This window comes from Temnothorax americanus, unplaced genomic scaffold, assembly GCF_048541705.1.
Source record: "Temnothorax americanus isolate GAGA-0224 unplaced genomic scaffold, ASM4854170v1 Scaffold11, whole genome shotgun sequence".
NCBI classification, from domain to species: Eukaryota; Metazoa; Arthropoda; class Insecta; order Hymenoptera; family Formicidae; genus Temnothorax; species Temnothorax americanus.
The window spans coordinates 1,778,806-1,792,683 of NW_027509242.1; the positions used below are offsets into that span (position 1 = coordinate 1,778,806).

A 13,878-nucleotide genomic window follows, 5' to 3' on the forward strand; every position below is an offset into this window, starting at 1 on the left:
GTGAGCCCTCCGCCGATCCCTCCCAAGGCTCATCAGGATACTCCATCAGCTCCTTCAACCCTGGAAAGAGTATCCAACAGGACGCAGAACCACGGCCACTCGGAGAATTATTCCGTGCCGAAGATGCAGACGCTCTCCGTGGCGTCCGATACGGAGAGCACCGTGTAGTGACGATATATCCCCCCCCCCCCTAGTCTCTAGCGGTTAGTATTTTAGTGATGTGTATGTGCCATTATGGTCAGGCGCGATTCCTGTACTCGATTTGTCCCTCGAGTCGTCGGGCGGATTCTCTTAAATCAGTAACTTAAGATAAGCATAAGAATATCATCGTTGTCATTTATTGTCGTCGTCGTCGTCGTCGTCGTGTCTAACAAGAGTGGAACGCGGAAAGGCGGACTCGGATCTGTCGTTTATCGAGATTTCTATTTGCACATGACTCCGCGCGTAGCTGATAGCGTACTCTAAGCCGAATCAAATCGTAAACAAATCCAAAATCACAACGGACAGTATCAAACTCGCGTATATACGTACCTTCGTAGAGAAATAGAAAGGAAAGGTAAAAAAAATGCGTAATAATCGCCCTTGAATACCGAAAACGTCCAGCAAGAAGCTTCTCTCGATAGATTGAGCTCATCTGGACGTGATCGGCGATCGAATCGCGGTATATATATATATCTATATATATAAGTACATATATATCGACTTCACATAAAAGAAACATTGCTCTTCCGAGTATATCGATCCACACATACCACACCGACACTATATTTTGTAATTTATTTATATTTTCGACGAGAAAAAAAATAAAGATAATTTTTAAATCAATCATATTACTGCAGACTGTGTAGAGTGATGTTGCCAATTTACGGTTACGGGTGCGGTTGGAAAGAAATGAACCTTACCCCGAAATACTGAGGGGTATATAAATTATGTATTTTGTCACAGTTCTTTTTTCTCTTCTCGTCTCGTATGAGTGTATATACAAAAGTATGAAAAAATGCGCCGCATGATTGTACGCTTTGACTTACGCTACTTTTTCTTCCTTTTCATGGTATATAAAATAAAGAGAAAGATTGTAAACTTTTATAAAAAAAAAGTAAATGGAACCTAAAATTATACATATACGGGATGATCTTTAATTATATGTTAATACTTTGAAGGATGAATATTAGAGCTCAAATGAAGAAAAAAATGTCATACGGAAAAATTAAGTCTAAATGAGCTGTTTGTTCATGACATTTTTTTGTTTCGACGTCCCTAGCTTCGTTCTCTGAAGTATTGATACATAATTAAGGATGACAGTGGAATGTATACATTGCACAATACTGAGCTCAAGGAGAGGGAGAATTTAAGATAGGATGGAATGAGATTAATTAATGAGTACGCGATAATGATTGGAGATCATTTTCGTCCTCCGTATCTTCCTGAATATCATTGCAGCAGCAATCATTCACTGAGAATCGGAGATTCACTAAGTAGGAGCCGAATCGCTCCTACATAAAAATAATAACAAGCGCAATTTATTATGTCGGGTCGATCAGAGTGATTGAACGATTCAGTTGATTTTACTCCGTAATTTTCTATACCTTCTATACTCAAATACAAAATATTGTATTCAAAATACGATCTATAAACTTTATTTTCTCTTTGCATTCTGAATCCTCCAACCGTGTAACACTGAATAAATATGACATCGAAATATTTTCCAATGATGCAATAATTACCGATTTGTAATTATAACATATATCGTTATATATACAATATACATTATAATTACAAATATATATGTATATATATTATAAAATTAATGTATTATATATATTATGTATTATATATTATACATATAATATATATATATATATATATATATATATATATATATATATATATCATGATACATACATATATATATTATATAATTTATTATATCAGATCATTGGAACATATTTTAATGTGAGGCTTATCTCTCGAGATTACTCTGATAGACCTTCCATATGCAATATATAAACAGGCACTCACACATACATGCTAATTAATATGGCTAAGTATGTAAGTACAGTCATGGCCGCTTCTTAAAATATATATATCGACGATCGTTCGAGTCTTTATTGCGCGTTGGACACTTAAGCTAGGCGTAAACTAAATTACTTTGTACGTTGTTCTCGTTCGTGGCACGGACCTCGTCAGACGGACGTTTCCGCATTAGTATCCTTCCTGCAACAGCGACAATTTGCGATTAGTTCCGACCCAGCTGGTATATTTCGAGACACGAAGAAATAATTAGCGACAGAGACAATCGTTGCGGTTTGCAGGGCAATTTGTAGATTTATAACGTCGCTTACCTCCTCGCTGATGATTCGACAGTCGTCAGGGCAAGCACGGATCACAGAAAAGATACAGTTATGTTAGAACGTTCCAACGCTACCTTTTACGCATACAGCAAGGGGAAACACGGAAAACCAAAGAAAAACCAGAATAAATTAAAAGAAGTGTTACGAGACTGCGCTAAAACAAGAAACGCTGTAACTTAAGTATGTTAGCCCGTCGCCCACCTTTTTTTACATGCACTGGATGTAACGTATTTGTATTGTTTTTTTGTAAATTGTTTTATATGTCAATGAACGCAAGAACTACTTGGATAATCGTTTACATAAAGGTTTCTATTTTTATCCAAATGTGACTACGTGGTTTTATTTCTACGACTTTGTCAATTTTTATTGTAAGCTCTCATAACTTCATTTTTCATTTCTAAAGTATGTATATTCATTTTAAGATTTGCTGAGAAGCTGCTCTTTATATATTACTGTTAAAAAAAGATTATTTTCATAGGCAATATATATGTAAAAAAAACTCTATGAAAGTAATTTAAAATGTTTTCTCTTTAAAATGTTATTTTTATATCTTTGATTCAAGCATCAAATCCATAGTATCTATAAAAAGCTCATTCAAGCTCTCTACTTTGGGTCTATATAAAAAGCCATCCGATACCCGATTAAAAGATAAATATCCCAAATCCAATCCGTGATACACATATTCGTACTACTCACTCGGTCTCAGTGATAGTCTGCTCGTATTGCTGCTGCTGCTGTTGCTGTCTGAGCGCCGCCAACTCGTTGCTGTGCTGCAGGTCATGGGTCAGCGAGCTAGATAGTATCCTGCCGCTCATCGGCAGGATGTACTCGGGCCTATCCTCCAGAACGGTGGGGGTGCCCATTTTGCCGCGTTTCAGACTGCCATACCTCTCGGAACCGCTGAGGTTGTCATGCTGGGAGCCGTGCAGATTTTGGCCCCGTTTCAGGCTGCCATAACGCTGCTCGGAACCGCTCAGGTTCTCGTGATTTGAGGTCTGCGAGTGATGGCTCATGCTGGAGGCGAGGATGCGCGACGACATGGACAGCATGTACGGGGTGGGCGACACTGTGTGGTCCTCCTCGGCGGTATAGGGAAACAGATACTTTTCGCCCAGATGGTGCATCTTCTCTTCACCTTCCGAGTAGTTCTCGTCCGGCTGGTTCTTCTGCGGCGAGCTCATCTCTGGATACGGCAGCGGGTTCGGGCTCGAGGTCTTGTTCGAGGCCATCTCGTTGTCTGACATGGTGCCGCCGGACCATTGGCTACCGCGCACGTCCATCACTGCAATGAATAGTATTATTTCTTAATTGTTCTAAAAAATCACATCATCGGGCCTTATATAATTTATATAATTATATATTATAATACATTTAAATTATTCAATTTGATTTTTTTAATTTAATTTCATATGTCTCTTTATTTGGTTTCCGTACCTTTTTACAATCATCTATTTTTTGTATTATAATTTAAGATTTTTTTTACACGTTGTTTTCTTTTTTGTTCTTAATTTAAACTTATGTGTAATCTCACCATTTGACGATAAGTACGCTTCTGGCAGTTGAGAGCTCCATCGGGGGGCGTAAATGGGTTTGATGTTGGGGAACAATTCGGCGTTCGAACAAAGTATGTTTAAGTGTTCGGTAGGATTGGTGTGAATGTTGGGCAGGTAGCTGTGGGCGACGTGCTGCTGCGTTGACACCCCCATGTTTCTGTGAGATCTCGACGTGACGTCGTCTTCATCGGAGCTATGCGAACTGGCGAGGTCCAGGCTCCTGCCGCCTCCTTCGGCCTGCGAGCCGTCGGAGTCTGATTCCGATTCTCTGCGCTGACCCCTCACTTCCGTAGATTCTGGAAACGTTACGTGACATTAATTTAAAGATTCTAAGAATTATCTAATCAACTGACTCAACTTTACATTTATAAATCAACTTTAATATAGCTAGTGAATTTTTTCGTCTGCTGTCTTTAAAAAATATACCTTGTCGAGAGTGTAGCGCTGATCGATGACTCCTCGACGACAAGTACGGATCTCGATCGCTATTGTAATTGCTCGTGGACGTTGACGTGTGTCTTAAGTGCGTATCACTGCGATAAGGGCTTGAGCCTGTTTTATTTGTACTTCTTGAAGTCGTGCTGCTCGTGGAAACGCCGACGTGGACTCTCTTGCACACGGCTTCCGCTCCGGTGTAGGTCGAAGAATAAGCTAGCGCCGAACGCTGAAACGTAATCGTCAATGTTAATGCGCTCAATGTTTGATTCATTTTGCATAACAAGACATAAATTTTAAATTACGTACCGAATGGCCGTTTACATTTTGACTGCTACTTCCGTTGCCCATGCTCCCTTCTAGCAAAGGTGTCTTTTTGCCGATACACCTCAACAGACTTTGATACAAATTTTTCCTCACCCTGCCGTTGATGAAGCAGTAACCGATCAGACTGAATGCCGCGTGGACCACGATAGCGACACTCAGCAAGTACGATAGCATCGACGAGTTCTCCGACGCATTTAGAACCGCCAGAGTCCATATCGATCCCAGCAAAGGTAATGAGGCTACAGACAGCCATAAGAGCGTCCGCAGATTTCCGAAACCCATGATGTGCTCCTTCAGAGTAAACGCTGCGCGGATGCACATTACGAGAATGCAGAAGTTTACCAACACGGCCGCGCAGACGGGACCTATGAGCGACCAGATCACGGTCTCGTAAATGGACAGCCAGCAGCTGGAAAACCAAATAAAAATTTATGTAACTAGAAAACGTTTATTTAAAAAGTTCGAAATTATATTCTAATAATTGTGATAAATCGTGAAAGAATAACAAATTATTATAATACAGATTGTCACTAAACTTACAATAATTATATTATTGTCTTATCTTATTTAATTTTAATCTTTAAACTTATCATCTTTAATATTATTTACTTAGTAATAAAACTTTTAATGTTATAACCGTATAAAATTCTGGATTTTGAGGTTTTAAAAGTAAAGACATTTTTGAAAATATATTCAAGAAATAGATCACTAAAATCAACTTACAAGTAGAAATTTCCGTACTGATCGGCTCTGACGCCGATAGTAAGTCCAACGATAACAGCCGGCAGACCATACCCCATAGTGTAATAAAATCTCATCTGGCCGTGGTTTACGTCTCTCATTTCTGTCAGCATCCGATAGAGATGAACGGAGTCTACGAGGGTCCAGGCGAAGGTGCTCAACCAAGCGTAATGCAGTCCTATTGCTGTGAGCTTGCACGGGAATTCGTTGGAGATGAGAGGATTTCTGGCCTTGAGCGCGACCAGGTACAGGATTTCCGCCACGAGAACGCACAACACCAGATTCTTGTGGATACTGTTGGAATTGGTGCCACCGCCGCGGATCAACGCCAGGATCAGGAGAGCGGATAATAGCAGCGGCAAGGCGAGTATGAACGCGCTGTAACTGGTGACATCCTCTAGCAAGGATGGCTCGGGAACGTATTCGAGGTCGAGGACGTCTGTCAGTATGGCGAAGGTGGACAGTTGCATGCAAGAGCAGTTCACGATAGTGCCGAAGGATAGGGAATTGTCTTCGACTTCCGTCGTGCAGCCCATTCGGCTCCATTCGCCGACTCTGAAATTTATTAAAGAAATTATTTTATGTAGATTACTATAAAATTAAATAGAATGAAATTCTAATTTCTGTACAAAATTGCACCAATTAAATTTATTGTTAGATTAAATTAATTTTTCATAAAAAATTAGAACTTCTGAATTCAAATCAATTAACTTTTCTTACCCCCTCGCCGTGCTCCAATGAACGCACTGCGGATTTGTTCTGGTCTTGAAATCATCGTTTTCGGTAAGCCAAAGTCTGACCTGAACCGGTGACTGCAAAGGGATTCCTGTCAAGGACTCATAGCCGTCATCCGAGGGAACCAACACCGAAATGGTCATTACAGGCGATCCAACTGCTACTTCTACTCCCCATCTAACTGCCACCGAGTCATCGAATCTACGATTCAATAAATATAATAATTAATAAGATAAATAATTAATTCTTATCACGTTAAGAAAAATAATTAATTCATATAAGCAACGTAACGCACCTTTGCGGCAAGAGAGCACCGAGTTCTTTGTATTGCACGTAACTTAGCACAGCCTTATGATTGCTCAGACTGTTCTTGACATTCAGCTCACCCTGTATGAGAGGTTTGATACCTAACGTGTTGAGCGGCACCTGGATCTTCGAATGCGGATCGAATCTGCTGGGATCAGCCATGTAGTTGTTGTACTTTGGGAAGCTAATGGATGGACCAAAGTGTGTCGAAGAGCTCAGAAAAGCAGAGGTGTCGGGCAGAACGATCTTCCGGTCGGCTTCCACGGGCCTCGCTGTTGATAAGGTGAGATCTTCCTTGTATTCGGCGGCCTCGTAACCGAAGAGACTTTCTGACGTTACAACGTCTAGACCTAGCACTAAAATGTGACGCATATAATTTAGTAAAAATAAAATAAAAATTAATTTCTTCGCACAATAACATGCAATATACTTTTAGCAGAAATTGTAAAATGTATTATTTTATGTATTTTAAAAAATTACTATTTAATTAAATTTTATCATTGCCGTGTATCGTGCGCAGATTTATTTTTAAGTAAAAAATGTGTATTAATTTCAATAGAGAAACTCGAAACTCGTTTATAAACATTCTAAAATAAATCGTTTTATTTATTAAGATAATAAAATTTAAAGAAAGGTAAGATCACTCACCAATGTTATCGTCGACTACTTCGAAGGGATTGGTAAAGGTGTCATGTTGAGATGCCGTTAAAGTCTTCAAGTACTTCGCCATAGCGTCCAGAATCTTATCAGGGCTGTCTCCGTTAAGTTCTCCTATCTTTTCCCATTTTTCCTTGTATTTGGACCGCAAAATTGCCCCGGCTATTCCGACTAGGTGGGATACATAATCCTTGTCCTGGCTGTGAGTCAGGTTCAGACCCACCAAGCTTTCTTCGTAACGCAGCAATGCCACCAGCAAAGATTCCGCCACCAAAAGATCCGCCCCGTACATATCTCTGGTAATATTTACCGCCCTATGAACGTCCTTCGCCATCTTCACGGCCACGTACGTGTTTAGCATAAGATCCTTGATCTCCAGAGCCGCCAGCTGGTATCGTTGCTCGACGAAGGCCTCCGAGGTGCAGTTAAAGAGATCGGGCGGTTGCCAGCCGCCCAACTTGTCGTCGCAGGATCTGGAGGTCTTGCCTTCGGCGGTGCCGGGACAGTCCTCGATGGCCGTCATCCCGAAGAGAGTCCGCGGCCACCACAAACCGTCAGAGTACGATCTGGGACAGCCGTCGTAGACCACCTCACAGCCCCTCAGGGTCACCTAATTTATTAAATAAATTTATCGATATTTTAATTAACATTGCTAAGGATCTTTCTAAATTACGGTACTATTTTATTCTAAAAGTAAATTCAGAATATTTAAAACTAACTACAATATATTTCATGGCATTAATCGACCTTGTAATAGGTTTTGCTTTTTTGAAGGAAATTTTTATTTTTAATTTAATATTTTATTCCACTTTTTTTTTTTTTTTTTTTTTTCTCACCTCGGCGTAAGGATTTGGGCAGTCCGTGCACGAACGACCGATCACCCCAGTCCGACAGCGGCATTGACCAGTTTCACTGTCGCAACGAGGCCCGAAGCTGCCAGTTGTGTAGCACTCGCACGGAATGCACTCCTTTCGTCCGCTTGGCTGATAATGATTCTCTTTGCAGTGACACTCGCCGGTGGTCTTGTTGCAAGCGGGGTCGTAGCCCTTGGTCTCGTCGCAGTGGCAGGGCCCGCAGATTGGGGAGCCCCACCATGTCGCCGGACAAGGCTGCTCACTCTTCGTCTCGCAGTAATCTCCGGATATGTCGGAGGAATCGCACTCGCATCGGTAACCCCGCCGCACGTCGGTCGCATCCTCGATGCAGGTGCCGGCGTCGTTGCAGGGCTCGAGGTTGCAGACACGTTCGCAGTCGCGACCGACGCGGCCAGCCGCGCATACACACTCGCTCGACCGCCACTGCGCGATGCAGACCGACGCTTGCGGGCATTCCAAGCTGCACTGAGTCTCGGACGGGCAACCGGAGTCGACGTTCTCCTGGACGGTCGGCCGCTGAAGGACGCTCTGATTGGTGCCGATTCGTACGTCCTGCAGACAGCCGTCGAAGAACGGCAGATCGACGTTGGTCGCTTGGTCTGGACCGCCCACGAGGATTCTGCCGACGTACAGACCCTGCAGCTTGGCTGGTAGCGGCACGGTCACAGGTCGTTCGCGATAGTCCGTGTCCAGGAACACGTGGCCGCTCTGCCAGACGACCTCTACGCGGTGCCACTCGCCATCCGCAACTGTACCGCTAGTTCGGATTACATCGGCGCCGTCCAGCGAGACGACCAGCTTGCTGTCTCGGATTTCCAACAGAACCGAGCTGTTCTGGCCAATCTGCACGCTCATGACGAATGCCTGTCGTGCGCGAGTTCGGAGACTCAGAGCCGTCATCCACGGTAACTGAATAGGTCGCAGTAACGGGTTAAAGCCGAGCATACCGTCGCCGTGAAAGCCGTACGGTGCGCCGATCTCTTCGGCGCAGGTAGGCCCGGCAAAGTTGTGTTCGCACTCGCATACGAAACCCGACCAGATCTCCCGGCATTTGCCGTTGTTCCTGCAGGGCGACGAGGCGCAGAAGGCGGCCTTCTCGGGGCAACCGGCATTCGTTCCATTGTCGGCCACGAAGGAGTTCAAGTCGACGAAAACGTGATCGATGTAGAGATCGCTGATACATCCGATGTAGTCCTTGTTCCGGATCTGGAAGCTGGATGGAATCGCCGGCAGACCGCCCAGCTGCAACGGTCCAGTCAAGTCCAGGAACCTGTGGCAGGTTTCGGTGACAAACCCGCAACGTTCTTCGAGGATTCTTTCGCTCCTGCCGGCGCAGGCCCATCTCGGACCCAGTCTCTCCCCGTGCTTTAAAGCGAGCGCGACGTCGCAATCGTCCAGAGACACCGTCACCGTCCGGTTGATGTACGAGACCACCACTTCGTGCCACCGACCGTCCGAGACCCCGCCGGGAATACTCGCCGTCGCCCTCGTCACTTCGTCACCGAGGGAGAAGCTGAACTGCACGCGCGAGTCCACGATCTCCAGGGCGATGAAGTCGTGTCGTTCGTTGTATCTCCCGTTGTAGAGCAGCAGACCATCGGCTAATTCGGTGGCGAATTTCAGTCTAAGATGAAGACGATGACGTTGCTTGAGGGAAGCGAAGGTGAGGAATGTCGCCGGGCCGAAACTGCGTGCCCTCAACTCGCAGAGAGGCGTTACGCTCTCCAGAGCAGATACGGGGCAACCCTCGCAGGTAAAGCCGCCGGTATTCTTCACGGTGCACTGAGAGCCGCCCTTGCAAACGTTGGGAGAGCAAACGTCGCGGTCCAGCGAGATCTCGCAGTTTACCCCAGTAAAGTCCGGCCGGCAGGTGCACGAGTACCCGCCCTCTCGTCTGTGGCAGGTGCCGCCGTTCATGCAAGGATTCGAGTAGCACAGGTTCACCTCGGTGTCGCACATGTAAGCCTCGCGACTGCCGGTAAAGCCACGGGCGCACCTGCACGCGAACGTGGTCACCGGATAGATAGGCCGAAAGAGAACCGTATCACTGCTGGCGAAACCAGAAGCGTTGCCGAACTTGAGCACTGTCAGGCACTCCTCGAAGTTCAGACAAGGTTCGCGGACGCAGAGATTATCGTCGAAGGGCAGAACGGTGACCGTCGCCAATCTCGCCAGGATACCGCGGTTGAGATATACCCGTTCCTGAAGAAACTGCGGACTGTAAAACTCGTCAACCGTGCCCGGCTCGACCCTGCGCGCCGAGAAGCTCACGTTCAGGATCTTGCCGTGCACGTTTGCGTCTTCCTGGACACTGAAGAGAAAGATGTTCTCGCGTGGGCACGGAATGATGGCTGCCAAGCCGTCCAGGAAGTAACCCAGAAGAGGGCTGAGAAATGCCTCCACTGTCATGTCGTCCAGTCTTACTGTGATCGAATTTAGCAGCATCTCGTCGGTGATCAGTCGCACCGACAATGTCATCGTGGCCTTTGCCTCGTTGATGCCGTCCGTCACGGCAACCTCCATAGTAGCCACTCGCGGCACGTTGGTGTTGAGTTGCGGCGACAACCGGATCTCGCCGGTAGTCCTGTTGAGATCAATCAGATTCGCGTTGTTGCCTGCAAGGATGCTGTAAACGAGATTGTCCGTCACGTCGGCGTCCACCGCTGGTATCCGGCCGATCGGCGTGGTCGGGAAGAAGTCCTTGAAATTGTTGAAGATGATTTGGAAATCCTTGAGTATCGGTGCATTATCGTTCACATCGGTCACCAGGATCTGCACTACCGCGTCCGAGCGTAGTGGCGGCGACGCGGCTCGCACCACAAGCTCAAACTTCTTTTTCGGCGACTCGTAGTCGAGTTCCTCAAGGGTGATTAACTCGGCCCGATCGGCGCCTTGGCGGATATTCAGACTGAAACTGTTGGAGTCCTCGCCGCCGATGATGCTGTACTGCACCACCGCGTTGGGTCCTTCGTCCGGATCATGAGCGTAGATCTCGCCTACGGTCGAACCGATCGGCGAGTTCTCGGCGATGTAAAGAACGATCTTGTCCTTCTCAAAGGCGGGCGGTGAGTCATTTATGTCCTCGATCTTGACAGTGACGGGAACGATGGACGAGAGTGCGGGCGAGCCGCGGTCTATGGCGACGGCCCTCAAGATGTAATGTGCCACCGATTCTCGGTCCAGCGGTTTCGCGGTCCTGATGATGCCTGTCGTAGAGTCAATCGCAAACGCGCCGTCGCCGTCGTCCTCTAAAGCGTACCTTACCTAGATCAATCATATTGAGTTTATTAGAAAGAAGAATGGAAAGAATATTAAAAATTTGTAGTCTTGCTGCTATTTATTAAGCTTTATTTCTTTATAAGTGTAAATTATAATATTTATTCAGAGTTAATGACTTAATTATTAAAATTATTCAATATTTATAATCGTCGTGTTTTTTACTTGAAAAAGTGATGAAAGCAATCGGTTGACTGTATTCTATAATTTGCTAATTATATCTCAAATTCGAGATTAAAAATATTAAAATTCGTATTTATTTATATATAAGAGAGCCATTTGATGTACTATATATATATTCTTCGTTTATCAAATTATATTATATAGCATTATTTCTTTTATCAGAGAAATTTATATTTACCCGCCCGTTGAGATCGATATCCGCATCAGTCGCCGCTACCCTCAGCACGCTAGTGCCTACCAAAACGTCCTCGGGAATTGAACCCTGGTATTGCGGCGCCTCGAAGACCGGCGCGTTGTCATTTACATCCGTAACGGAAATTTCCACATCAGTGGTGTCCGACATTGATGGCACTCCGCCATCCCGGGCGGTCACCGTCAACAAGTACGACGGTACCAGCTCACGATCGAGCGCCTTCGTCGTCGTGATCGCGCCAGTCTGTGGATTGATGGTGAATTCGGTGACGGTCTGCTCGCCGTTGTCAGTTGCCAGGCTGTACGTGATCTGGGCGTTCTTGCCGACGTCGGAATCGGTGGCGCTCACCACTAGAACGGTCACGCCGATCGGCGCGTCCTCGAACACCGAGACCGAGTACGGCGCGTTCTCGAATACCGGCGAGAAGTTGTTGGCGTCCGACACGTTGACGTAGACCAGGGCGGTGTCGGTGCGGCCACCGCTGTCCGACGCCGTCACCGTCAGCACAAACCGCTTCTCCTGCTTGTAGTCGAGTGGCTGGGCGACGGTGATGAGGCCACGACCGTTCTGCGACGCGATGGAGAAGCGGCCGCGCGTGTTGCCGCCCGTGATCTCGTAATGGATCCTGGCGTCCTCGTCCGGATCGGTGGCGGTCACCGAGGCGACCGGGGTGCCCGGCGGATCGTCTTCGGATACCACAGTCTCGTAATTCTTTGGCTCGAAGTAAGGATCATTATCGTTCACGTCGGTCACCGTAAGAATTACTGTCGCGCTCGCAGATTTTGGTTCCTCGCCAGAATCCGCCGCGATCACGGTGAATTGATACCTGAAATAAAAATGAGAATTTCTCGTAAAAGAGCTTGTTAAAGAATCTGAAGTAAGACTATTAAAGTGCGAACGCAAATTATTTTATATATTTTTCTAACACTAGCTTTAAATATTAGTTTTCTACAAACTTTTATCAACGTCGGTTAAATAACAATTTAATAATCGACGGGAGAAATTAATACCTTGAACACTGTTCGCGATCTAACTGCTTCGTCGTATAGATCCAGCCAGTCTCCGCGTTCACGGTGATGGGGAAGTTCTCCGTGGACGCGCCGGTGAAGTCGCGCGCGCCGATGGTGTACTTGATGAGCGCGTTGTTACCCTCGTCAGCGTCGTACGCTTGCACCCTCAGGACCGAATATCCCAGCGGCACGTTTTCCGACACTGATTCCTGGAAGTGGCTGGTGTAGAATCTCGGCGCGTTGTCGTTCACATCTCTAACCATCACGAGCAGCTGGGTGGTATTGGAACGCGCGGGCGAGCCGCCGTCCTGAGCGCGTATTACGATCTTGTAGCTCCTGGTAGACTCGTAGTCGAGTGGCTTCACCAGGGCGACGTCGCCGCTCATCGAGTCGATCGAGAAGGTGTTCTGCGTGTTGCCGCCGATGATGGCGTAGCGGACAGCCGCGTTGGCGCCAGCATCCGCGTCCGTCGCTCTGATACAGGCTATCACCGGGTTAGTCGTGTAGTCCAGGTCTTCCGGCACGGCCGCCGAGTACGTGCGCTCGGTAAACTGCGGGTAGTTGTCGTTGTCGTCCAGAACACGCACCACCAGGGTCGCGTTCGCGCTACGTCGCGCCGAAGGAGGTGTCGCTTGATCCGTGACGCTGAGCACTACCGTGTAAATCTCGGTTCGCTCGCGGTCGAGCGCAGTCCGCGTGGTAACCACGCCGGACCTGAGATACACAAAGATGTGTCTTGTCAATGCAAAGATCATGCGAATAAGTTACATTTCGCATGATTCTTGAATATATCTGTAACACTAACCTGGGATCGATTCTGAATGTCGCCGCATCCTCCGTATGCGTGGTGCTACCGCTCGCCGTGATGGAGACGATAGAGTATTCCACTTCGGCGTTTCTTCCGGTATCCTGATCTGTAGCCTTGACCGTAATCACTGTGGAACCTACGGGAACACCTTCGCGCACTGACGCGTCGTATTCCGGCCCCTCAAAGCTGGGCGTGTGATCATTCGTATCCAACACGTTAACTTGAAGAGTCGTTGTGCCGGTGCGTGGAGGAAACGAGTCGTCTACCGCCAACACCTATTCGACAAACGAGATTTGTATTTATCTTGACTGGGAACCTTTACAGTTTTTATTTTAACCGTAGATTCGTTAATACGTTTTTTAGAAAGAGGAGAGACGCGTGTCTTTTGAATAACGGTTCTCATTAAATTTATTTTTATTGTTAGAGAG

At 46.3% G+C, this 13,878-nt stretch overlaps 2 protein-coding genes across 3 annotated transcripts in view; one reads left to right on the plus strand and one right to left on the minus strand.

Moving 5' to 3' along the window:
• Spg (dedicator of cytokinesis spg) overlaps positions 1-2,680 on the plus strand; it is a 51,386-nt gene extending 48,706 nt beyond the window's left edge. For both annotated transcript variants that reach the window (XM_077424012.1, XM_077424022.1), the window contains one exon: positions 1-2,680. In XM_077424012.1, the coding sequence (XP_077280138.1) occupies positions 1-168 (168 nt within the window). In that variant the 3' untranslated portion in view covers positions 169-2,680.
• Stan (protocadherin-like wing polarity protein stan) overlaps positions 1,089-13,878 on the minus strand; it is a 27,945-nt gene continuing 15,155 nt past the window's right edge. The window contains exons 5-17 of the mRNA XM_077424006.1: positions 13,448-13,725; positions 12,643-13,356; positions 11,618-12,458; positions 7,942-11,244; positions 7,097-7,715; positions 6,438-6,804; positions 6,128-6,343; positions 5,390-5,962; positions 4,649-5,075; positions 4,331-4,568; positions 3,883-4,200; positions 3,048-3,633; positions 1,089-2,214 (exon numbers count right to left, since the gene is read on the minus strand). Coding sequence (XP_077280132.1) covers positions 2,184-2,214; positions 3,048-3,633; positions 3,883-4,200; positions 4,331-4,568; positions 4,649-5,075; positions 5,390-5,962; positions 6,128-6,343; positions 6,438-6,804; positions 7,097-7,715; positions 7,942-11,244; positions 11,618-12,458; positions 12,643-13,356; positions 13,448-13,725 — 8,511 coding nt within the window. The 3' untranslated portion in view covers positions 1,089-2,183. The remainder of the gene's footprint in view (positions 2,215-3,047; positions 3,634-3,882; positions 4,201-4,330; positions 4,569-4,648; positions 5,076-5,389; positions 5,963-6,127; positions 6,344-6,437; positions 6,805-7,096; positions 7,716-7,941; positions 11,245-11,617; positions 12,459-12,642; positions 13,357-13,447; positions 13,726-13,878) is intronic.